The sequence below is a fragment of the Protomyctophum parallelum genome (assembly GCF_964188405.1).
Source record: "Protomyctophum parallelum genome assembly, chromosome: 10".
Taxonomy (NCBI): Eukaryota; Metazoa; Chordata; class Actinopteri; order Myctophiformes; family Myctophidae; genus Protomyctophum; species Protomyctophum parallelum.
In genome coordinates, this window is record NC_139704.1 from 5,734,443 (window position 1) to 5,760,646 (window position 26,204).

General features: G+C 43.7%; 1 protein-coding gene across 1 annotated transcript; it reads right to left on the reverse strand.

The window, feature by feature from the left end:
- Positions 1-403: 403 nt before the first annotated feature.
- On the reverse strand, positions 404-25,983 carry glud1a (glutamate dehydrogenase 1a). Its single transcript, XM_083775318.1, has 13 exons — positions 25,384-25,983; positions 16,105-16,185; positions 15,518-15,573; positions 10,194-10,257; positions 9,962-10,056; positions 8,962-9,141; positions 6,940-7,077; positions 5,325-5,462; positions 4,032-4,112; positions 3,026-3,149; positions 2,582-2,673; positions 2,112-2,174; positions 404-1,495 (listed from the first exon to the last, which is right to left on the reverse strand). Exons 1-13 carry the CDS (start codon positions 25,781-25,783, stop codon positions 1,376-1,378), a joined length of 1,632 nt encoding a protein of 543 aa, XP_083631444.1. The 5' UTR covers positions 25,784-25,983; the 3' UTR covers positions 404-1,375.
- Between the last annotated feature and the right edge of the window lie 221 nt (positions 25,984-26,204).

Here is a 26,204-nt window from a genome sequence, read left to right on the forward strand (position 1 = left end):
AAAAGACGTAAAACTTTGGGGATTGTAGTTTTAGATGAGTTAATCTAAAGCTAATGAACGCATTAGGATAACAGGATGGGGAGTCAATAACTGATGGGACTTAGCAATCAGCTAGCATGGTGCTAATCGTTAACACTTAGACCACACTGGCCGACGAAACCAAACAGTGTCTGTGTGTGACGTTAATTTACAGCCCTACAGTATCGTGCGTCTTAGAAAAAAGGTTCCCCTGTAAGAGAAATGGATCCTTCCTTGACCGAGTCACACAAAACACGTCCCTGTTGTTTAGTCTCTGTAGGACAATAGTCTGAAGGACAAGGACCGAACTCAAACATTTTTTTGGCAGAACAAGGTCACTTTTTTCATGAGCCAGCTTTGAAAAAATAAAAAGGCAACTACACAGTAACTTCTTCAGTTTTAATTTAAAATCAGCGTGTACAAAATGGAGGGTCTGTTTGGTTCCATTTGTACACACTCAGAGCAACACATGGGCTTTACCGTGTATAGTCCCATGTAGAGAAATACAAAATACAATTTACATGCATTTCACGATATGCTCAGTGTTTCAAAAATATACAAAAGTTATATTCTGAAATCCCGTTTTCCGAGTGCATATTGTAAAGTATATGTAACAACATTTCCCCCATATGGAAGTGACTGTACTGTCCATATGGAAGTTATGCAATCCTGGAACAGAAATGAGGCACATCTGTGCTCCGTAAAAAAAAAAAAAAAAAAAAAAAGTTTCAATTTCTTTTTTACCTAAAAAAAAGGATGACTATACATTTGTGCGTTGCAGGCAAACATTGGTAACTTTACTCTATGTAACCGCAGGAGAGATCTTCACCCCCTGGCGTTTAAGGCTTTGTGTTAATATATATATTTTTTATATATAACTGATCTTCTACATTTCCTATGTCTGGATAGATATGTGCAGTTATCAAGCGATGAGTAACATATGGCTGACCTATCTTTCATAAAGCGCAGCAGTAACTGGCTGGAGTGTTCGCTCCATACAAAAAAGCTATCGACCGTACAGGGATTTTTGGTGCAGTTTTAAGTGAGAAGACGTTTAAGGCCAATTCATGCTTCGCCCGACAAGTGTCAAATGATGTATCGGTGTGTCGTTTGTTGTGACAGTTGCAGCGTGAATTGTAAAATTTACCATTCATGGGGGAAAAAAGCTGTGTGGAAGAGATGGAATGATTATAAAAAAAGATCAGGTTTTGACTTTTAAACCGAATACAGCATGACCAGAGATGGATACAGAGAGGAGAGGAGAGGTTTGGTTGAAAACAGGGGCGTCCGTCGGGTACCGGACAGACAGACAGACAGACAGACGGGTGGACTGAGAGACAGACAGACATCCGTCCGTCTATGTGAAGGTGAGACCAGCCTCGTGATAAACCTTGAAGACCTTCTCGATGGCATTGACGTACGCTGCTGTCCGCAGGTCCAAGCCCAGGTTATACTTGCTAGCCGTACGCATAATTTGCTGGAGAGAGAGAGAGAGATAAATTAGCTGCTATTTGTCCCAAAGCTTTCATACCAAGAGGATGCAAAACATTACAAATGCTGCTGTTTTGTTTCAAAACTTCCCCCTAAGCTGACCTTTCTTTCCCTTTTCCTTTGTTTTTGCAAAGTAACACAGCTCCGTTTACACATTTATACTCCCTTTTAATTGTACTACATACATTGTTTTGTTCCACTTTTGCTTTAGCAATTTAAACATGCTATAAAGTTCCTTTGAATTAATTTGAATTTTATTTAACAGAGAGAGAGAGAGAGAGAGAGAGAGAGAGAGAGAGACAGAGACAGAGACAGAGACAGAGACAGAGATACAGAGAGAGACAGAGACGGGGAGATAATTGACACCTACAATCTAACACACCCATTATTAATTTAAATAGGTGCAGCTGTGTTGCTTACATACTGTAGTACACTGGTTCTCCATTTGTGGGTCGCAGACACATTTTCATGGGTGAAATTACTCGCTCTGCCTTTGTGTGCGAGTTCATTCTGTATCTCTTTGTGTGTCTAGGAGTGTGTGCATGTAACTGCATGTGTGTGATTGTCTCTTTTGTGTGCACGTGCGCGCGGGCATGTCTTACCCTGGCAGAGCGCTCCATGGTGTAGGCCAATCCTGAGTGAACAATGTCCTTCTCTGAGGCACCCTGTAAAACACACACACACACACACACACACACACACACACACACACACACACACACACACACACACACACACACACACACACACACACACACACACACACACACACACACACACACACACACACACACACACACACACACACACACACACACACACACACACACACACACACACACACACACACACACACACACACACACACACACACACACACACACACACACACACTTACTATAGAACATGTTCAAAAATAATTCTGGTGTCTGTGTCCCAAGTTCCCAACATAACCCTGGGGATAGGGGGCGGACTGAAATATGATATGGGTGAGAGAGAGAGAGAGATATATGTGCGTGTGTTTAGACAGAGCGTGTGTGTGTGTGTGTGTGTGTGTGTGCAGTGTACTCACAGAGATCCTAGCCTGGAACTCGGAGGTGGGGATAACAGGGATGGCTCCTCCATGTTTACCAAACTTCCTCTCCAAGCTCTCCTGAACCGACACTGTGGGAGGGAGGGACTCATCACATGACTGACAATGTGTGTGTGTGTGTGTGTGCGTGCGTGTGCGGCGTTCGCCTTTATTTTTTATAGAGGGACAGACAGTAGATTGACAGGAAATGGGGGAGAAAGATGGGGGGGGTGACATGCAGTAAAGTCCATCGGGATCGGGAGTCGAACCCGCGACACACTGCCAGACTTGGACTACCGGCCAAGGTGCCTGGACCGCTGAGCCACGGCCGAGGCCGCCAATTGCACTTTTGATACCTTTCAATCTGGTTTAAGTTCACATCATGGCGCGTTGGGAGTCAACATATTTGCCATTTTCATAACGTGATGAAGCTTATTATCGTACTCAGCAGGTGGTAGTTGGAGTCTCTCTCATATTTGAAGGTGAGCCGCCCGTAGCTGACGTGGTTCAGGTTCTTCAGCCACTCAAAGTATGACACCGTCACACCTCCTGCGTTCAGGTACATGTCCTAGAGAGGAGACACCACACACATTACTAGACATCAGCATTTTTAGGACACCGATTTTACGAATGACATTTTCACAATGTTTTCACTTGTTTTTGAGTGGTGCAACCACTCCCTTACGAAGCTATGTGTGTGGGTGGGTGGCTGGGTATGAGCACGAAAACAGCATGGTTGTTTTTCACCACCTCTGCGCAACCTAACGCACACACAAACACACGCACGTATTAACTGTATATATATATATGATGCTTTCGGGGGTGCCAGTACATTACAGTGACAGTACAGTAGAGGTACCTCTGTACACGGTAACTCTGTCATTTCTCAACCGTTTTGGACATGGCGCGGCACGCCGGAACCGGCGCGAACCGGGCGCGTTCCTGAGGATCTGGAACTCCCCCCCCCCCACCGGGAACCCCCACACGGAGTTGCACCACTCACACGTAAAATATAAATACCAAAATAAAAATGGTGGACCGAGATGCTTGGAGAACTCCTGTAGACTCCCTAAGCCAAAAAGAATGGGTAATAGGCATCTGCGCATAAACCGGACAATAGTCGATCTAGAACTCAAGCCGACGTAGATCTGCAATTTTTCGGTGCAAAACCCCATCGTGAAACTAACCCATGAATCTCTAATCCTAACCAAACCTAAAATGTTAAACCTGTTGTAACCATAAGTAGAGGACATAACCGATCTACAAGCTCACAAAGCACACATTGTGATTTGCGACCATGTATGCATTTTGTATGAGCTTGTAGATTGCCTATTCTCGGTGACGAGATTTGGTGTATATTGGACAAAAAGAGCGGACCAAGTACAGTTTACCAGGTGGTTAATTGCCACAGTTAATGGTCTCCGACAGTTGATTGGCTGTCGTGACTCACCGGGATCACCATGATGTTTCTCTCCAGGAAGATTTTGTCGGCCTCAGGAGTTGTTGGACCGTTGGCACCTTCAGCGATGATCTGCACACACACACACACACACACACACACACACACACACACACACACACACACACACACACACACACACACACACACACACACACACACACACACAATATAAACACAATTGTAGAAACATGCAGAGATGGCATGCACAAGTGGTTGGTATTTCAGTAAACACAGACAGACAAGCCATACATTGTCTATGCAATTATTCAGCTATGTACTGTAATTATCCAGCTATTTGTGTGTTTCTGTGGTTGTATAATTATCGAGCCATTCTTCTTGCAAACTTTTTCTCGTTTGTGGTGGTGGTGACTGTGGCTTTGTGTGTTCAGGTGCAGTGGAGTGGTGGTGACTGTGTGTGTTCAGGTGCAGTGGAGTGGTGGTGACTGTGGCTGTGTGTGTTCAGGTGCAGTGGAGTGGTGGTGACTGTGTGTGTTCAGGTGCAGTGGAGTGGTGGTGACTGTGGCTGTGTGTGTTCAGGTGCAGTGGAGTGGTGGTGACTGTGTGTGTTCAGGTGCAGTGGAGTGGTGGTGACTGTGGCTGTGTGTGTTCAGGTGCAGTGGAGTGGTGGTGACCGTGGCTGTGTGTGTTCAGGTGCAGTGGAGTGGTGGTGACCGTGGCTGTGTGTGTTCAGGTGCAGTGGAGTGGTGGTGACCGTGGCTTTGTGTGTTCAGGTGCAGTGGAGTGGTGGTGACCATGGCTTTGTGTGTTCAGGTGCAGTGGAGTGGTGGTGACTGTGGCTTTGTGTGTTCAGGTGCAGTGGAGCGGTGGTGACTGTGGCTTTGTGTGTTCAGGTGCAGTAGAGTGGTGGTGACCGTGGCTGTGTGTGTTCAGGTGCAGTGGAGTGGTGGTGACCGTGGCTGTGTGTGTTCAGGTGCAGTGGAGTGGTGGTGACCGTGGCTTTGTGTGTCCAGGTGCAGTGGAGTGGTGGTGACCGTGGCTTTGTGTGTTCAGGTGCAGTGGAGTGGTGGTGACTGTGGCTTTGTGTGTTCAGGTGCAGTGGAGTGGTGGTGACCGTGGCTGTGTGTGTTCAGGTGCAGTGGAGTGGTGGTGACCGTGGCTTTGTGTGTTCAGGTGCAGTGGAGTAGTGGTGACCGTGGCTTTGTGTGTTCAGGTGCAGTGGGGTGGTGGTGACTGTGGCTTTGTGTGTTCAGGTGCAGTGGAGTGGTGGCGACCTTGGCTTTGTGTTGGGTGTTCAGGTGCAGTGGGGTGCATGATGCTGACCTTGGCTTTGATCCTGTGGGCGTTGCTCTTGGTGAGCTGCTTCTCGCTGGCAGCAGGGATGAGGATGTCACAGTCGGCCTCCAGGATGCTGCCCTCGTACGGCGTGGCGCCGGGGAAGCCCACGATGGTGCCGTGTTCCTGGGGAGGGGGGAGGGGGGGGGGGGGACAGGACAGAGGCAGTGTTGATTTTGTCGATTAAAACTATGCCGAAGAAACGGAAATAAAATTAAAACAAAGCTACGGTGACTAAAACTAAGACTAATATTTTCAAATTCGTCGACAGATTAAAAACTAAGCTAAAATGTTAGGGATGTACTAGTGGAGAATAAAAAGACAAATAATGTTATGTTTGGTTGTTCTCTGAAAACAGCAGATCTCATCATCATCATCATTTATTTAACTCATGACCATGATCACATGGTTTGGAGCACAGATCCATAAAAGTATACAATACATTACACAATATACATAGACATATCGAAAGGCTTTCCCTACTTGAACACACACGTTTGGTTGTTCTCTGACAATAGCAGATCTACAACATGGCACGCTGCGACACGTTGTGAGCTTGTAGATTTGCCATTTCCCGCATGCAACCAAGTGTAAAATATCAGGCATTGCGCCATCAAGGCCTGCCAAAATATGTAAACAACAGATCTACAAGCTCTCAATGCATAGCGGACGCATTGAGAGCTTGTAGGTTGGCTATTTTCGCTGCACAAAATATGCTTCTATGGATGGAATCCAAATGACTGAAATCAGTCGTGGCAACAGATCTTTAAGCCACACATCCTATCAGTGGATGGCTCAATAATGATTGGTGGTACAGATCTGCAGCTAGCAAAGTCATGTCATTCCAACATCAGTTCTTTGGACTGTTTGACATTGTTTATCCACTAGGTGGCGCCATTGTCCATTCTATCATTATCCTATTGTCTTTTTTTAGACATAATTATTGTCTGAACCATAGCTAACAGCAATAAACAATGAATTGTTCTCACAATCTGCAGTGAGCTACAATGGGACTACCTCTTTTCCGGAGCATTCTACATGATGGGCATGGTTATATATGCCCTAACCTAACCCTAACCTCACAAAAACTATGCCTAACCCTAACCCTAACATAGTGGACTACTGAAGCAGTAGTTCGGGTCTCGAATTGGCTCTACTTTGCCAACAGTGAGAAGATCATGGACAGAGTGGCTCTGGCTGATGACATAAATAATACCCTGACCCTACTCGATTAATTGGAACAACATCCAATTAGCAACAACGTCACTACGTCAAACAAGAGACTGGCCGGACTGATAGCGGACTGACAAAACACATTCACGGAACGTGTAGCGAATCAGGCTGGAAACCAGGCTTAAAAACATAAGTGTTCTCCACATTTAGCAGGAGACCAACCCCCGCATGGCCAGACTAATATCAGGGATTTATTTTCTCCCTGTGGCAGATTTGTCTGGTTTCCAGGCTACCTCAAGGACCCCTGGAGGTCCCCGGATTCCTCTTTGAGAACCAGTGATGTAAGGCGATACTTGTATAATATGCTACCATCCAGTTTGTACTGTAGTCATATATATTTATATTAAACACACAATCAAAAAGTACTAACCAGCTTGTAGTCCTCCAGCTCTTTGGGGTCGATGCCGTTGGGGTTCCAGATGTTTCCGTCCATCTCTCCAACACCCACGCACTTTGCTCCAAAACGATGCAGGTAACGCATGGAGTGTAGGCCCACGTTACCGAAACCCTACACACACAGGAATGATATAGTATTAGTCTTTTTAACAGAATAAGGATAATTAAATACATACAAGTGCATACACTTTCCTACTGTCTGTCTCCTTCTCAGCTTTCCAATTCCAACAGTCTGTCTCTCAGATTTGTAAACTATCCATTTAATCTCAACAAGATACAAGAGAAGTGTGTGAACTTTGAATGTATTCTCAAATATATTGTCTGGTGGAAAACCTTTACCTTTTACGTTTTGAGATTACGGATCTGCTACTTCTGATGCTATTGTGTGGCGCTGTAGTAGTAGTAGGGCATTCATTTAGATATAGATAAGAGGTTTCGACGATATGTGTAGTGTAAAAATCACAGCCTCGAGTTATCTACACCGCTGCAATCTAACCATCTAAAAGACAGCAGCAGTGGGGAAATAGCATTCAGTTGAGTCATACTGCTCCTCCTCTGAGTCACACATGTGGCTTAAAGACTTTCTAGAGAGGTACAAAGAAGTGACTGCCCATTGTTGTAGCACAACCAGTCCCTTAAGTGCATCTCACTGGCACATCCTGCAGTAGCTACAGCAGCAGCTACTGTACTATACTGTAGTACTGCTGGGTGTGCCAATGAAATGCACTTAAGAAAGCTACAGTGTGCCAGTGACCTCCTTCGCACCTTTCGTGATTGTCTTCTTTTTGGTCCAGCTCCTGGCTCAAAAGTGGGTGTAACTGCTATGTCTTTCTTTGTTTGTTTGTTTCAACGTAAAGAAAAAAAATCACACCAGTGTGAACCAAGTGGTGCAACTCCCGTCTATTGGTTCTCTGTATCGTTCCAATTTGTATCGTTCCAATTTCTTCTCTGTATCGTTCCAATTTCTTCTCTGTATCGTTTGCGTCCAGCAGGTGGCAGCCATGTCACATAATTCTCTCGTTCCAATTTCACGCATGCGCACACCACTCGTGCTCACACAGGTACATCACAAACAGGTACACGGACATTGCATGCTGGATGTAGAAGTGGTTGCACCACTTAAAAATCACACACGTGTGAACTGAGTGTTGCAATTCCCCCCCCCCCCCCCCCCCCTCTCTCTCTCTCTCTCATTAGAGACATTCTGGCGCCCCCTACTGCTATTAATAAGTCACATACTCGTGCTCATACAGGTACACAGGTACACAGGTACACGGACATTGCTGGCTGTAGGAGTGGTTGCACCACTCAAAAAAATAAGTTAAAGCTCTTTATTCTCATAGAAATTGCTACAGGGTGTTCAGTAGCAGGGGTCTCCTCGTTTCTTCAGCTTTTTACTACCCCACACACTGACAAGCACTTGGAATTGTAGGCATTATATTTAGTTTGACTCAGTTCCACATATAAATATTGTGAAAATCGACAAACTACAAGCTCACAACGCCTCGCAATGTGAGGCGTTGTGAGCTTGGAGATCGTTTGTTATCACAATGTTTGCCTCTTTCTTTGGTAAAATTTGACAGTTTGGCCAATTTGGGATTAATTATTCCCCAAAATAATTTGGGGACCTCCCTGGGAGTCCCGACCCCACCGTTTTGGAATGACTGCTCCAGCATCTCTAGTCTATAGCAATGATTAAAGGTATATTCAGTGATTTCACTTAATTCAAATATCACTTATTTTTTTGTTTTGTTGTGATAATCCTCCCTACTATAGAGTGTGCTGACCATATAAGGAGTTCCTCCCTGTCCCCAGTTAACCCCTGGGGGTCAAAAAACCTTAGGTTTCGTTTTTGACTCTCTATCCTGATTGGACGAAAGGCTGGGTCCCACAGCCAAAAACGAAACCTAAGGTTTTTTGAGTGAAATCACTGAATATACCTTTAATATTAATATTGAATAACCATAGTGATGATGATGATGATGAGGTGACATACCTGGATAACGAAGGTCTTGTCCTGGAAGCCGGGACACATGCCCACCTGGCTCATGAAGGACGCCTCGTTTATGAAGTTCTCGATGCCGTGGAACACGCCGCGGCCGGTGGCCGAGATGCGCCCGTGGATCCCTCCCTGGCTGATGGGTTTGCCCGTCACACAGGCGTGAGCGTTGATGTCCTGAAAACACAGCGGACACGGAGAGAGGACAGAGTTTATTTGTCTAACAAAATTCAAACAATCCCCAAGGACCATCCCACCTCACCTCCCCACAACCATATACGTACGCACCCCCACACAACCAACCAACCCACACACAGAAAATTAATAATCGATAATCGTTTTTTTTTTTTTTTTGTTAATGAAAATCTGTTGGAAAGGCAATATTGTCATCCAAACAGGACAGGGCTATAGGCCTACCAAAGTGTGCCTGGGATGTGTCTGTGTAGCTGCATGACTGAGTGGAAATTGATTCCAATCAAGATACAGGTTTGGAGGATTTAGCAGGTGTTGGGAATTTACCTAATCAGGCCTAGGCTGGGGTTGCTATGGTGATCAATTGGATCAACAGTGGTCCAGGGACCACCAGTGGTCCTCATTTAAAAGATCGAGTTAGTAACCAAATGGACCCTTATTAACTCTCAAGAGTTACAATTATTGTTAATCAACTACATCAGGGGTTCCCCGTAAAAATAATAATAATAAAAAAAAAAAGGAAATTATAATAAATAAATAAAAAGCCCCCCCCCCAAAAAAACGATTAATCGATTAATCGTTAATATTGAATTATACAAATCGATTTTCATTTTGGACACATTTACACATCCCAGTGGATGGATGGATGGAGGGAAGGAGGAACAGAATACACACACACACACAAATACAGTCATTTAAAAACATAGTACCATGTGTGTACTGTACATTATTTTTGAATATGGAGGTAATTTGATCAGAAACATGTGACATTTTGATCTAGTCCCTAAACTGAGGAGAGACTTACATTGTATCCCATGGTGGTTGCGTAGGTGTCAGCGATCCAGGACATTTCTCGCTCTCCGGTGCTCATGTCGGGAGCAGGGACGTCGATACCGGGACCTGGACACCACAAACACCAAGGAGCAGCACTTCAGCTCACCAAGCGTACACCACGCACGCGTGTGTCTGTGTGTGTGTGTGTGTGTGTGTGTGTGTGTGTGTGTGTGCGCGTGCGTGCGCGTGCGTGCGTGTCTCACCGATGAATCCTTTCTTGGCAAGTTCAACAGTGAATCGCCTGGTGATCTTCTCCAACTCGTTGTCCTGGAAAAGTACAACTAGAGTTAATGTACATATACACACACACACACAGAGCAAACGAAACCTATCTGCATTAAACATGTTTTGCTCTTCTCGTGAATCAGATTTGAACCACATGTTTACGGTAGGTGGTTTGATTTATTTCCAAAGATGTGTCTCAGTCACTCTGGAAACTCAAGTTAAATTGTCTCTGCTGTTCTACATGCTGCCAACCGGGTGAATAAATCACAGATTTAGGCTTTAACCTTTGCTTTTTTTTGCTTGGAAGATGCTTCTAAAACATATTGCTAGTTTGACCACTTCAAACTTCAATTCATCATAGCATTTAGAGACGTACAAATATACACTTTTTGTCTTACTCCCATGATCGTCTATGGCTTTAACATTGTGGGGGATGTACTGTAACAGCCGTTGCCACAGCAACCAATGCAGAAGAATTGCCGATATACTGTAGGTCGATGATGTCTATGAATATACACACAGTGACATCAGAACTTAACTTGCAAATTGAATTGAAACACTGCATTGCTGTCCAGCCTAAACATCCTCCTATTTGGGAAACAATTGGATTTGCCTCTGCAGTGCAGTCTAAACAAATAAGATACTTCAAATTGAAAGGCAGGATGAGAACAAGCTGAGAGTAGAGAAAAGAGAAGTGCAGTGACTGAGTCATCATGGTCATGGTGCAGTGGAACAGAGAGATGTCTAGCCCATTCTGACCTGAGATCAGATTCACACGAGGTTTCCACTGGACACACACTGGTCTGATTAACCCATTCTGACCTGAGATCAGATTCTAAAAAATGTCAGTCGTTCTTCAATTTTTCAAAAATAGCAGACCTACAAGCTCGTATCGCGCCACTCGGTGGCGCGATATGAGCTTGTAGATCTGCTATTTTTCAATAGCTAAAGCATAACATGATGCCGACACCAAAATGGGTGCCCGTTCAGAATGGGCTAGATCATCTCTGAGGTGGAAACCTCCTATGTCCAAAACCAACTTTTCAAGAAATGAAAACTTGCGTTTCAGTGGATCCCATGGATTAAAGCCAATATAAAATCTCACAACAGAAAAAAGCTTGTATGCCCAAGTCCTAATGTGTGATTTGTGAAATATGAATGGTCCCCCTCCAGTCCACACTAGCGCTGATTCCTAAACTATTAACACAATTATTTAAAACTGTGAGGCTTTAGTAATATTGTTCCTGCTGTTCTACATACCGCCCATTCCAAACCAGGCAAAGAAATCACAGACTGAGCCTTTTAACCTTTGCTTTTATGAGATATTTCAAGATCATTTTGGGTTTCCTAGTTTGACCACTTCAAATGCTCTAATCTAAGTTAGTAACCGAAAATAGCCTATATCTACAAGATCTCAAAGCTTTGCAGACCCAGTGAGAGCTTGCAGAACGGCTATTTTCACTGCGACAACACGCAACATGCTTCCATAGAAGACACGCTGGCTTCTATGGAATCCAGATGACTGAAATCTGTCGTAAAAACACTAAAATATGGAGGTACAAGGTTTTCACCCAACAGCAACGCTATTAAATGTAAATGCTGTTGGTTCAGCAGTTCCTTCACCAATGGACAGCACACGATTGTGTGTGTGTGTGTGTGTGTGTGTGTGTGTGTGTGTGTGTGTGTAGGGGTGGGAACTTCCTCTCCATATCGCCTGGAATTGACCTTCCTTCAAACTCAGCACTCTGGGTTGCGGTTGGCATCACATTGTTTTTGTTCTGCACATAATGAGAATCAAGTAGTCTGGCTAGTCACGCTATGAGGTCGAATAAAATATGTTTATTCCAACACGTGTGTGTGTGTGTGCACATGAGTGCGCGTGTAGATCAGGTCTCACATATCAGTGTTGGGGACGTGAGCAATGTGCAACAAACTGCCCGCTCAAATCTATTATTATCACTGCACCCCACAGCTGGTGCTTTTAACGACCACATGGGTCCTGTCGCTGTGTGTGTGTGTGTGTGTGTGTGTGTGTGTGTGTGTTAGTGTGTGTGTATTACTGTACTCGCGGTTAGGGTTAAAATTGGCAAACAATTGTAAAAATGGCATTCATAGAATCACCATCCATAGAATCAACGGAGTATAGTATTTCAAAAGTGTGTTTGTTTGTGTGTGAGTGTGTGTGTGTGTGTGTGTGTGTGTGTGTGTGTGTGTGTGTGTGGGGGGGGGGGGGGGTGGGGGGGTCCCTCTGTCACCTGCATGTTCAGCGAACTGTAAAAGATTGAGTGCAAGACGGCTGGACATGTCATATGAGTAAGGGGACAGCTAGGGTTTGACCCCTCCATCCTGACATGTCATATGAGTAAGGGACCCCTCCAACCTGTCCTGGATAGTCCAGGAATGTTGTCGTCGTTTCCAGGAATCTGAGTGTTTTTGAGCGTTGCCTACAAGTACAACGTGGCTATCTTACGATGAAGTATAAAATAGGGTTAAGTCATAACACTAATCGATTTAATAGATTAAAACAGACTGCTACTGGAAATAAATGGACAGTTGTAGGTCTGTCACAATTATTACATAATCGCCTAATTATTTGAGATAATCACAATTATATTTGCATAATTGTCAATCATTTCCATGTAGAAAAATGTCCATACATTTTCAAACAACCCGTGTTGCAAGCTTGCAGATCAGCTATTTCTGGTATTTTGTCATTTATTTGGAAAGACAATTTCGAAATAATTATTAAATTTGTCAGTATTTCTTTGTATCTGCCCTGTGCCAATTGCAATGTTCAATGCAAAAAACACAATTAATTTGTTTATTTTTGTGACAATTAATTGTCAACTTACAGTAAATGTGACAATTAGTTGTCAACCGCTAAAGGAAATAAATGGGACAGTTGCGGACCTACAGTAAGTAGTGACTTTAATAAAAAGGTTTGACACATGCTGCATAGACGGCGAGGCGTCACCATGGGAACCAATGTCGCCGACAGCTGTTTGCTTAACGATTTTGACAGCTACGGCGATTGCGTCACATCTTCCGTACTTCCGCCTAGCGGAGCCGTCCTGAAAACAGTCGTTGCTTAAAGTCTTAAAGTATTGTCTACCTACAGTAAGTATTGTGTACCTGCTACAGTAAGTATTGTGTGGAAGGCAGCAGGGAGTAAGTAAAGCTACGGTTAAATTCAGCCCTACAGTAAGTATTGTGTACCTACAGTAAGTATTGTGTGGCAGGCAGCAGGGAGGAAGTAATGCTACGGTTAAATTCAGCCCCTGAACCTGAACCTAATTGGGGTCCATTGTGCATCTTGTGAGAAAGCCGTGTTGTCTTTTATTAACTAGTGGTTTCAGTGACACAGTAACCGGAGCCTGGAAGATAACCGAGGGAAAGTGACAGACTAATAGAAGGGCTTTGCTGCCAAACGTTGGCACATCGCTTTATCCTTTCAAATGGAAACTAAAGCCCTGGAAATAATATCTCCTCCTCCGCTTTAGTGTCAAACACTGTGTTATTTCTCTCTGGGTAAAATACAGTGTGGCTCTTAACGGCCACAGTGCTCGCCTCACATGCATCACAGCACAGTGACTAATCTGTTAGTACTGGTATTAAGGCATTATATCGGTGTTGTCGGGCAGAAACCTCTTATTTCAATGTTCTAACTTTACGTTTTTTCGTAGATTTACACCCTACTTGGTCACACTACAGCAGCGTCAAAAGTTAGCAGATCTGCAAGCTTGAAATGCGAAGCAAAAAAGGAAAGGAAAGGTACTACGTTTACCCAGGGTAACTGGACTAAGCTCAAGAACTTGTTTACAGCCAAAGCATATTGATCTGCTACTTTTGAATTTGAATCCTGAAAAGTAACAATTTTAGGTTTGGTTTCCACCCGACAGACAATATTAATCATGTTCAACCTGGTGTCCCTTTTTCTGGCATGTATTAGTCTGTAATTACTGGTGAACATTTTAAGGGAAATTGAGACCCAATTCATTACAATGGCAGGGGTGGAGCGGTGCAGTGCGCTTCCTCCTTCGCTCTGTTGTTCCGATCGCCACTTTGGTTTTAAGATATTTTTTTGCGGCTTACGCCTTTTATTGTTTTTTTTTTGAAGGGACAGACATTAGGCTGACAGGAAACGGGAGAGAGATGGGGGGGGAAGACATGCAGTAAAGGCCGTGTCGGGCTCGGGAGTCGAACCCGCGGCACACTGCGACTGGATTACCAGTCGGGTGCCCAGACGGTTACGCCACCGCCTGGGCCTACCACTTTGGTTTTAACCCATTCTGACCGGGCACCCATTTTGGTGTCAGCATCATGTTATGCTTTAGCTATTTAAAAATAGCAGATCTACAAGCTCATATCGCGCCACCGAGTGGCGCGATACGAGCTTGTAGGTCTGCTATTTTTGAAAAATCGAAGAACGACTGACATTTTTAGAATCTGATCTCAGGTCGGAATGGGTTCGTCAGACGAGCGTGTGTCCAGTGGAAACCTCGTATGAATCTGATCTCAGGTCAGAATGGGTTAAAGTGGATATTAAAGTGGATTTTCATGACAAGCAACTCGGAGGTCGGCGCAGTGGCTCTTCAAGGCTTTGTTAAAACATGCCAGTGAACTCTGAAAGACGATCGTTTAATCCAGGCATTAAAACTATTAATATCATAAGGTATAACGGAAATATTACATTGAAGTGCTCTGAGGGTGGAATGGAATTTTTTTGGTTTTGCCAAGCATTGACACCTTACTGTATCCTGTCAAAATAAACACCACACGCCTGAAATTGATCTCTAGACTAACCTGTGCTGGCATGTATCTTTGCTGCACCTCTACTGACAGTACTGACTCACCTCTACTACACACCTCTACTGACAGTACTGACTCACCTCTACTACACACCTCTACTGACAGTACTGACTCACCTCTACTACACACCTCTACTGACAATACTGACTCACCTCTACTACACACCTCTACTGACAGTACTGACTCACCAGTACACACCTCTACTGATAGTACTGACTCACCAGTACACACCTCTACTGACAGTACTGACTTAAGTCTTTTTTGTAGAATAAATGGTTGGCAAAACCTAGCATAGTTCAATCCCACCAGAGTCTTCCTCTGACTCTCCTACATCGTCTCTTCCTACTGTCAGTCTCTGCTTTCCTACTCTCCCTGTCTCTCAGACGTCTTACTGGCCTTCTCTCCTACACTCCCTGTCTCTCAGACGTCCTACTGTCCGTCTCAAAACATAAACAAGGTTTCGTGGACAGACAGGACAAGGACATCAACTTACAGAGTAAAGTCTTGGGTTGATTTTAACTCCAGCTTTGGCTCCACCGAACGGCACATCTGAAAGACATTAACAACAGTTAACAACACTACTACATACAGGACACAATGATGGATGTGTCTTTCTGTGTGTGTGTGTGTGTGTGTGTGTGTGTGTGTGAGTGTGAGTGTGAGTGTGAGTGTGTGTGTGTGTGTGTGTGTGTGTGTGTGTGTAAATCATTTTGTAAATGCATTCCAGTGCCCATGAGTGCGTGCTAGTATTACTAATATACTTGTGAGGTTGAGTAGAGTTAGGATTACATTGGGAAAAAAGATTGAGGTTAGGATGAGGCATTTAGAGGTTTAGGAGTTGGGGTTGAGCATTATGCTAGATTCATACTTTAGTTTGCGTGCCACTGTCCGACACCGAAAATAGCAGATTTCAGTGCACGACACCAGCGTGCAAACTGCAAAGCAGTGAAAGCACAGTAGACAACTGCACCTGTTGTAACTACCATTGCATATTTGAGATGCATTTGCAATTGCTGTGTGTGTGTGTGTGTGTGTGTGTGTGTGTGTGTGTGTGTGTGTGTGTGTGTGTGAGTGACTCACCAACCACAGCACATTTGTATGTCATCAGAGAGGCCAGAGCCTTGACCTCATCAACGGACACATCAGGGCTGTATCTGATACCTGGAACACAACAACACCACACACACCAAAACAAATATGAATCACAATAAAGCATTCAGTATCTTTATGGGGCAGGCATAGCTTAGTGGGCAGGCCATTGGCCAAACTGAATCTTAACCCATTTTGGTCGGGAACCCCTTTTGGTGTTTTAAACATTATAATTTAGCTATTGAAAAATAGCAGATCTACAAACTCATAGCGCGCCACTCGGTGGCGCGCTATGAGCTTGTAGGTCTGCTATTTTTGAAAAGTCGTGAAAATGTGTCACAAATCTTTGAATATATATCCGTCCGTGGCCCAATAGAGATAGTTCTGGGGGTCCTTGACATGAGAAAGGTTGAGCACCACTCACAGAAACATGGGTTTTTCAGAAAAATGTTGGGATTTTGAAGCCTTTTTTTAATTGAGCGTTTGAGGATACATTGAATCTTTAAACCATCGGTGTTGTTTTCCAACAGCCTGCCTGTAGCCTATTGTCCTCCTCCTATGCTGCTTCTTGCAGTTATAACGCACGCACGCACGCACTAGTTATGCTACAAACATAACACGTGGGGGAGAAGTTGACACAGCTCAAATGTTATACAAGCTACATTATACAGTATTTAAAACCTTTAGGCTATGGAAACGACGTGGGTATGTATATAAAGACTGTACGAGGCACACTTTGAGATGTGTCACATATGAAGCCACAGTTAACACTGCCACAGTACATGTGGCAGGCTGCTTTGATTATATAACATCAAAGCCTTGCAGTTCACCAGAGGAATGTTTGCTGCCATGATGGATGAGTTTGTGTACAACTGTAGTACCCACAGACAGCTGTAGTAGACACACACCTAGAAGACACACCCATATAACTGAATGAAAAATACTTAAAATGTTCAGGGGAAAAATATCACAAGCAACCTCAAGTAATGCGTAACTATACCTTTCTTAAACTCTATATTGTTGATCGTCTCTGTTGGGTGGAAACATCATGTTCAAAACTGTTACTTTTCAGGATTCAAATTCAAAAATAGCAAAATAGCAGATCTACAAGCTCACTGTAGGATGATGTATGCCAAGTATGGCATACAAAAATACACAAAAAGAAAAAAAAATTAAAATAAGAGGTTTCTTCCCAACATCAACGAGTGGCTGGCTAACGCTGAAGCCACGCTACCCTACTGGACAAAGCTGGAACGGCAGAACGTGGACGGAGGTGGACGGACAGACGTCCAGGGACGTCATGACGCAAAAGTTGACCTCAAAGTTGAGCCCCAGCACGAGACAACCATACCCAACAATGGTACAACAATGGTCAAACGCCACTGTTCCATTGAAATGAATAGCTGGGGGGGGGCGGGGTTGTCCGCCCTCTAGATATATTAAAACTATGGGTCCCTCAGGGAGGGATCTGTACTTGGGTCCCTGCTTTTTTTACTCCATCTCTCTGCCCTATTCGTGTTCTGAATGTCCAATTATGCCATTAGAAGAGGGCTGCTAGGGTTCATGTGGTTAACCCATTCTGACCTGAGATCAGATTCTAAAAATGTCAGTCGTTCTTCGATTTTTTTCAAAAATAGCAGACCTACAAGCTCGTATCGCGCCACTCGGTGGCGCGATATGAGCTTGTAGATCTGTTATTTTTCAATAGCAATAAAGCATGACATGCTGCCAACACCAAAATGGGTGCCCGGTCAGAATGGGTTAAATAAGCCAAATGTAACCGAGAATTCTTAGCTCCGTCAATGTCCCCTACCTTCCACACTCCTGCATTACAATTTACAATGTAGGCATTTAGCAGACGCTCTTGATCCAGAGCGACTTACATTAAGCAAAAACAAAAGCATGGCATACATCACATATATAAAAAGTAGTTATCATGAATCTTGTATAAACTAAGAACGCAACAGTGGAGTATCTATGTCAACTATACATACTATACTATATTATATATTATACAATATACATGTGTACTATAAAGTGCGACGACTACATAAAATGCAATTCTAGTGCTGTCTACGTAACAAGATATAAGTCTGTCTAAAATACTATCTAAGTCTACATAAAGTGCTATCTAAGGGGCTAGGCTAGGGCAAGTGCTACGGGCCATGGTGGAGCATTACAGCATTACATCTTCCTACTCTCATACCCGATAACCTCATTCACTGCCATTTCATTGATCTAAGGAGTGGATTCATTTTGGAATCAAACTTAAATCTAAGATTCCATGACTCATTGATATAATAAGAGGATGTATGTGCTGTATGTGGGATGGATCAAGTCTTCTCTACTCTCTCTCCCTTCCTCCTAGAGAGTCTGTTCAAAGTTCATCTTGTGTACAGGCACATAAGAGTCAAACTTATTTTTGTGTGTACAGTACGCATAGTACAGTACAGTACAGTACAGTACAGTACAGTACAGTACAAAGTATCTGTACCTTGTACAGTCTCTACTATATATCTCAGCTTTCCTACTGTCAATAAGTCAATCACGCTGACTGGATTGTTCCAGTGCTGTTTTGACCATAGACTGTAAAAAATATGGACAAAGCGTTCCCCGGGTCTAACATGAACGTAAAATGAAGCCTGTAATAATATGCTAATTCCTGATGTAAGTCGCCATCTTTGGTACCAGCTGGCCATTGGCTGGCTCCGTTTTGTATACCAGCTGGTCATTGGCTGCCCAGACAACGAGGCGGGACTTCCCCCCTTCTTCTCCGTTGGTTTTTATTTTGACTCGAGTGGGAGGGGAATCCCGATCATAGACTGTAATGGTAGCCACGCCCCTCAGAACATACGCGATGGTTTTTTTTCTTTATGGTCATTTTTTTAATTAATGGGACCATAATTTTCCAAAAAGAATATTATGACATTAGAAATGAGACTTTAAACTAGTGACTGGAAGAAGAAAGTATTCATGACCATGTTTATTAAGGTAATACAGTCTAGGTGAAGTTGGGCCAAAATACATGGGCCTCTATGGAGCTATGGGGCTTTTTGGGTCCGGTCCAGCGCCACAACAGGCCATTATATGAACTACCGATTTCAAATGAGGCTTCACGAAATATCTGGCTGACTGCCCCCCTGGTTTTGACCCAGGAGGGAGGGGAGGGATTCCAAAGTGATGACCTAAATTTGTCAGCATCCCGAGAAGACCACACATTCACAACTCCATCTTGCGTCAAGACAAACAACACGCTGGAGCTTTTTTTTAATCAAACAAAAAAGCGGCACACAATGGAGGCAGCTGTGGTTGGTGAAATACAGTAGGAGTGTGGTTGGTGAAATACAGTAGGAACAATGGAAGTGAAGAGATAATGAAAGGAAACAGGGGGAAACAGAGGGAGAAAGGCAGATGGGAGACAAAAAGGTGAAAACTAAAAACAGTAAAGAACAGGGGAAAATAATACTGAAAGGCGTGTCGCTTGCCAAAGGAAATAAGCTATGCGAGACGTTGTTACTCGTGTAATAGCTTGTAGATCAGTTCGGTTTTGGCAAGCGAGACTGCCATAGTACCACAAATTACACTTTATTAAGAGGCTTGTGTGTGTATATGGATGAAGGTGATCAAACCACACCTCCTCCTCTGTAAATGACTCACTCACAGACGGAGAGCCCACCAAACCCTCTCAGAGAAAACCAGTGGGATGGAAACTGGGTGTGGACACACACACACACACACACACACACACACACACACACGAAAGCCTTCTACTATAATCTCATAATTGCTCGCCGCTGCTCCCATATAAAAGGCCTACTATAACTTCACTTCTTCATCTAACACTGCATGTATTGCTAGAAAGAGAGGGAGGTAATGCTAAAATAGTGGCATTATAAATGGTACCACACGTTGAATTGAGCAGCCAGAACCAAGGAGGTCCCCAGATGATTGATCGTTTTCTCACTCAACAGTAAACAAACCAACATACAGTATACGTATATACATGGTATCTTTTTAATACCTCTAAAATGAAAAATATAAACTAATAATAAGACCATTACTAAGTCAAATGTAAACGACAAACTATACTATGAAACAATTGCCATTCTAAATGACAAAATAGCCGATCTACAAGCGGTCAAGTTCACAACCTGCTTGTGAGCTTAGTTAGTTTGGCTATTTTAAACAATATTAATCTGTGGAAGCGAGTCAATCAAAATGTAACGCCTCAACTCCTACAATTCCAAGTGTTTTCCAGGGTGGGGAGTCCCCCAGTTCATATAGGATTCACTATCACAGCCTGAAAAGGTTGGGAAGCCTTACTCAAGTCTACAGGTCTGTATGGGTCAGCATCAGGACAGAGAACGACACCCAAAGGCCTTGACGTACGGTTATGTTGGTATTAGTCTCACACAGCCACTAGCCAGACGATGGGAGATCACTCTCCGCCACCTGAAACGTCTGAGGAAATCTAAAAATGGTCGCTTACAAACCTAACGGCCACTGCTTTGAAAACAGATCATATCCCCGTTCCAATATGAAGTAAATAAGTAAGTAATGGCCATTGGGAACCAACAGCTCCCCAGCCATGAGGCCCATAGGTCAGAAGGCCATCTCATATTTCTGTAGCGTGAGGCAGCTCGATGTACTGTACAAGTACAGCCCCTGGACACGCTAGTATGTCTATGTCACAGGGACTTACCCCCAATGCATTCCTTCACGCAGAGTGCCAAGCAGGGTACCGTTTTTATAGTCCTTGGCATGACTTGGCCCAGGGACTGAATCCTTCAGGGCAGACACTCTATCCACATGGCTACTGAGCTGGTTTCCCCAATGGACTGCCCTTAAGTCATTGCATTGCTAGTACTGCAACTGCATTGCTGTTATTGTTATTATTAAAAAGCTCTGAATTGTTGTTATAACTTATTTTAAAGCCCAGTCATTACATTTAGACAAATCAAATGAATGGTATTTATAGTACATTTAGTATTTGACTGTTGACAGGGCCAAGGGCATTTAAGGTACGCTGGAGTGAGAGTGTACATGTGTCTGTGCACACGTGTGTGTGATGTTACGTACTGTATGTGTGTGTGTGTGCGCATGTGTGTGTGTGGTATTTTGAATGGGGGTGTAGAGTAGACACAGAGGACCGCCCCACAACCACAAGCGGATCCTTTCCCTACAGTCAAAGCACTTCATTGAATTGTATACTGGCAGATAATTGGTTGTCAAAGTCAGGTCCGGGCGCCGGGCGGAAACCACCTGGGCGGACCGGACAAATTGAACCAAATGGACCATTACATCCATTAGGTTCAATTTGTACACTCTCAAGAGTTAAATTAATACTGAGGATTTTTGGGCTTGCCAAATCATCGTTGGTGCATTCATTGCAACCTGCCACGTCGGGCTGCTCCGCTGCTGAACTGGTGACAACACACACACACACACACACACACACACACAAATGACAAATGATGGATGGTGAGGTTTTAGTACACAACTCAGCCCTGCTAAACAAATCCACAGGTGTGTACTGTAGTATAACAGGACTGTCAGCATTCCTGTCCGGGGTGGAACCCTCACCACTAAAGTAAGATGGATCGATGGGTAAAAAAACGAAGAGAAAAAAAAAACACACTATTAGGCTACATCTAAAAGGTTCAACTAGCCAGCGATCAGCTTTTGCATTTCAAGCCGTCTTCTCTGATATGCTCTTATCCATAGCAACTTAACAGAACAGCTGAGTATACAACAGTAGCTGAAATGTTCTGCAGTAGTGGAAAAAGCTGCGATCCCTTATAGATGACATTTTAATTTCATCCGTGGATACCCTCCAATTATCTACAAAGTGTTGTTATACCGTTTTATTATATTTCTTCTACCGCTAGGCATGCAAAGTGTCATATTTACATTTACCCAAAATTAATTAAATATTATAATTTCATTCTTAGATAGATAAACAGTTGTTTGTTTTCTTTTGCACAACTGTAATTCCTATTATTACATTCTCTACAAGTGCTGGAATTGTATACTTACCGGTACATACACACACGTATACAGTACATATCATAGCAGTGTTCCATTTCTATGTCTCATGCTCTTGGATACTGTGTACTGTCCTGCTACAGCACAAAACAAGTTTACACTGACATCAATATATAATCTGTCTAGTGTCTGTCACGCATTTAATGAGCAACCAGCAGTAATATGTACGAGGTCAGAAGAACCACAGTGTACTTGAGCCTAGAGACTGACCAAGAGGAATGAATGAATGAATTAATGCAACACCTAGAAATGATGCATCTGACAATGTGTCACTATCACTGCAATTTTGTGAATTGAAACCATATAAAATCCTAGGCCATTTCACCTAAAATTTGTGTTTAACCCATTCTGAACGGGCACCCATTTTGGTGTTAGCATCATGTCATGCTTTAGCTATTGAAAAATAGCAGATCTACAAGCTCATATCGCGCCACCGAGTGGCGCGATACGAGCTTGTAGGTCTGCTATTTTTGAAAAATCGAAGAACGACTGACATTTCTAGAATCTGATCTCAGGTCAGAATGGGTTAATCAGACCAGTGTGTGTCCAGTGGAAACCTCGTATGAATCTGATCTCAGGTCAGAATGGGTTAATTCAAACTATGAATAGACCAGTGGTTCTCAAAGTGGGGGACCGCCAGAGGAAGGGGTTCCAGGGGGTCCCCCAGCAGAATAAGTGAATCAATAGTTAGGGGGAACCAAATGGACCTAATTTACAGGTCCGTAACTCTGTCTCAGAGAGTGTACAAGTTTGTCCTTGAAATGAAAAGGTTTGAGAATCACTGCTTTACACTTTACTTTGTCTTGAGTTTGTCCTCCCAGTGACATCAGGTCACCGTCACTCTACTCCCTGTGGTGCTAAATACAGCTCAGTGAAATGATGTAAGAGAAATATATATATAGCATGAGATCCGCTTGACAGCAGATACTGTGAGAAGACATATTTCATAATCACCAAGTCCCTTGACTCACAGAACTATTATAGCGCTAATTAGGAATTCATATTAAGACAACAGCATTTACACCCACAGACAACATTTAATCAACTGCCTGAATAAACATGCAGAACGTATTAGTAAAGGCATGCGTCACGTCTTATTTACTGTAGGATTGTACAGTTACCATTAAGCACCAGCAGCAAAGTGGGATTTTGAAGCAACTTTCTACAGAGACATTGACTTTAAGTACCGGTATGTCAATATTTAGAGAAAATGTTTAACTTCATGCATGGGGTGAATGAATAGCATACGGTAGACTGCTCTGCCTCGGTCTCTGTCCATGCAAATTATTAGCCTGGAAGGCGAAGCTGAAGGTAGCCATAATAAACTAAAGTAACATTGTACAGTATGGCACAAACAGGTGTTATACCAAAATGGACAACCCATCAGATATGGTGACTCCAGAGGTCACTGTTTTGCTATTTCCAGAGCCATATAGCTGAGAGAGTTGCGCCATTGAGGGATCAGAAAACAGCGCTCAAGCGCTGTTCATGCAGACCCTGGAGTGTGACAACCTGGAGTTTGAAAAACATTGTTTTCAATGGCGCAGATATCAGCAATTTTAGGCATGTGTGCAACATGACAACTGTTTTAAGGTATTGCACAGTAACTAAAGTCTCTGTAATGTTTATGTTACTTTGCTATTACTAAGGGTCGATTCATACTCCTATTGTACCGCTGTTTCGGCGCTGTAGTGCCGAAATGATTTCGGCTCGTCAGAAATGTTCAGTAGCACCGAAGAGCCGACTTTAGCACGGTACCCCCCCGAACCTCAAATGACGTCACATTGTAGGCTCTACAGAGCCGAACCGACTTTTATTCGGCTCTAAGGTGACCGGGCACCCATTTTGGTGTCAGCATCATGTTATGCTTTAGCTATTTAAAAATAGCAGATCTACAAGCTCATATCGCGCCACCGAGTGGCGTGATACGAGCTTGTAGGTCTGCTATTTTTGAAAAATCGAAGAGCGACTGACATTTTTAGAATCTGATCTCAGGTCAGAATGGGTTCATCAGACCAGTGTGTGTCCGGCGGAAACCTCGTATGAATCTGATCTCAGGTCAGAATGGGTTAAAAATGAAATAAAATAAAGGAATGTAAGATCATTAAAGCTGGGCTGTTGCCTGAGTCTATAGAGTTATAAAGGATAGAGTGAGGACCGGAGCGAAGCCCCCCCCCCCCCCCCCCCCCCGCCAACTTCTGGTCCATGGCTTGACACTCTTCGCCTAGCACTTCGCCAATAGATGTCTATGTAGAAGAGCCGCCATTGGACTGGTCCCATGAAGTGAACGGAGTTGTCGTAACTCTGTCGTATTTCAATGGCTCTGGCTATTTCAATAAATTGCTGAGCAAGAATATGGCAGGTTTGTAGTTTGACCCCCATAATCAAAACGCATATTTTATAGTTCCCGCATATTTTTTGCAACTTTTGCAAGTTCCTGCATTTGTTGCAAATTAATGCAATTCCATCGCATAAATTCACATAAAATCCCACATATTCCATTGCATAACCAAGAACCTTTTGCCTGCAAAATCAAGGATTTTTGCACACATAATAAAGGATTTTTTTTCTGGAGGGGCTAAAAGTGCATCTGAAGAACTATTATGGCAAACTGCCAGTTTCTCTGATGAATTGAAAATGGTGGACCCTGTTGTAAACAAGTGTTAGAGAGCTTAATCATGGTTCGTCCACAAAGTAACATATTTTGTACTGAAATTAGCCCTGGTCCAGTGCTTACAGCGAGTCTCTCACTGTAAGCACTGGACCAGGGCTATATTGAAATGTACCCATTCCATTCTGCATACTGTGAAATACAAATTTAAATCAATGCCATAGGCTGCAGGCAGACTACAGGCAGACCAATTTCTCACAAGTTTAAAACTTGTGAGAAATTGTGACACCCTCCACAAAAAAGAACTTGAACTTGCTGCATACATATATATATATATATATATATATATATATATATATATATATATATATATATATATATATATATAATATATATAGTAGTAGTAGTATGTCTTTAAATAAATAGGCATGATTTATTTTAAACATCCCGTGAAAGGCCTCACTCAATTCCCCGGGTCACCAATTGTGGTGTAACGTTGGTGCCAATGCCATGCCAACACTTACTGTCCTCCTCCGAGCAACGCTCGCTGTTTGACGAGTCCAAAGTAACTTTGGACCACTTTAAACAATATAAATAAACAGCAAAATAGTTACCTCCCTTGCAGGGCGTGCGGTGCTGGCTGTGCTGGGCCCGATAGCCCTCCACCACCTCCCACTCGCCGTTGTCCCTCTTGATCGGGAAGCAGACGCTGAGGACGTGGTTGCACGGCTTGATGATCTTCAGGATGCCCCGCACCCGGTGCCTCTTCTGCTCCGGCGTGTCCTTGGTGTGCAGGTCCTCCACCAGCTTGTCCTCCACGATGGCCGCGCCGCGGTCGAAGAAGCCCTCCACCATGGTGAAGAAGTTGGGGTCGTCGTCCGCGCCGTCCACCGCCTGGCTGTAGCTCCGGAGCTTCGGCAGCGAGGACGACACCGCCGGGAGGAGAGCGGCCGAGTCCCCCGCCAGGAGGGAGCCCGCACCCCGGGTGAGCAGCTCACCGAAATACCGGTACATTTTTATTATCCGTTTCGGGGCGAGTTTTTACCGAGCCGAGGGGGGTTATGAGTGTGCTAACTAAGGTTCTCAAATGAACCCGTAAAAAGGGAGGAAACTTAAGGAAAGGAATGAAAAAACAAGACTGCTATGACGGGGCGGGGGGAACAGAAAATGTGACCGCAGAGAGAGGCGTCCCGTTCCGCATTGAGAGTGCTGCTCTACCGTCCATTTCCTGGATCCACAACTAAACTGGAGACAGTGGAGATCCCATAGGCCGGAGGGACGCTCCCCAGCTGTGATTGGCTGGTTTAGGCTCTGGTATTAATGTACATTGCCAATGTACTGTATATTGATTGATTGATTGATTGACAGACAGATTGGAGAATTACAGTACATTTCAAGCACAACTCAATACAAAACTATTGACGACACCATAAAG

Excerpts from the sequence above, each read along its gene's own strand:
- glud1a (XM_083775318.1), bottom strand. The coding sequence starts at position 25,783 with ATGTACCGGTATTTCGGTGAGCTGCTCACCCGGGGTGCGGGCTCCCTC. Across the intron at positions 10,057-10,193 it reads TGCCAAGAAAGGATTCATCG|GTCCCGGTATCGACGTCCCT; the intron begins GTGAGACACGCA and ends TGTGGTGTCCAG. Across the intron at positions 1,496-2,111 it reads CCATGGAGCGCTCTGCCAGG|CAAATTATGCGTACGGCTAG; the intron begins GTAAGACATGCC and ends CTCTCTCTCCAG.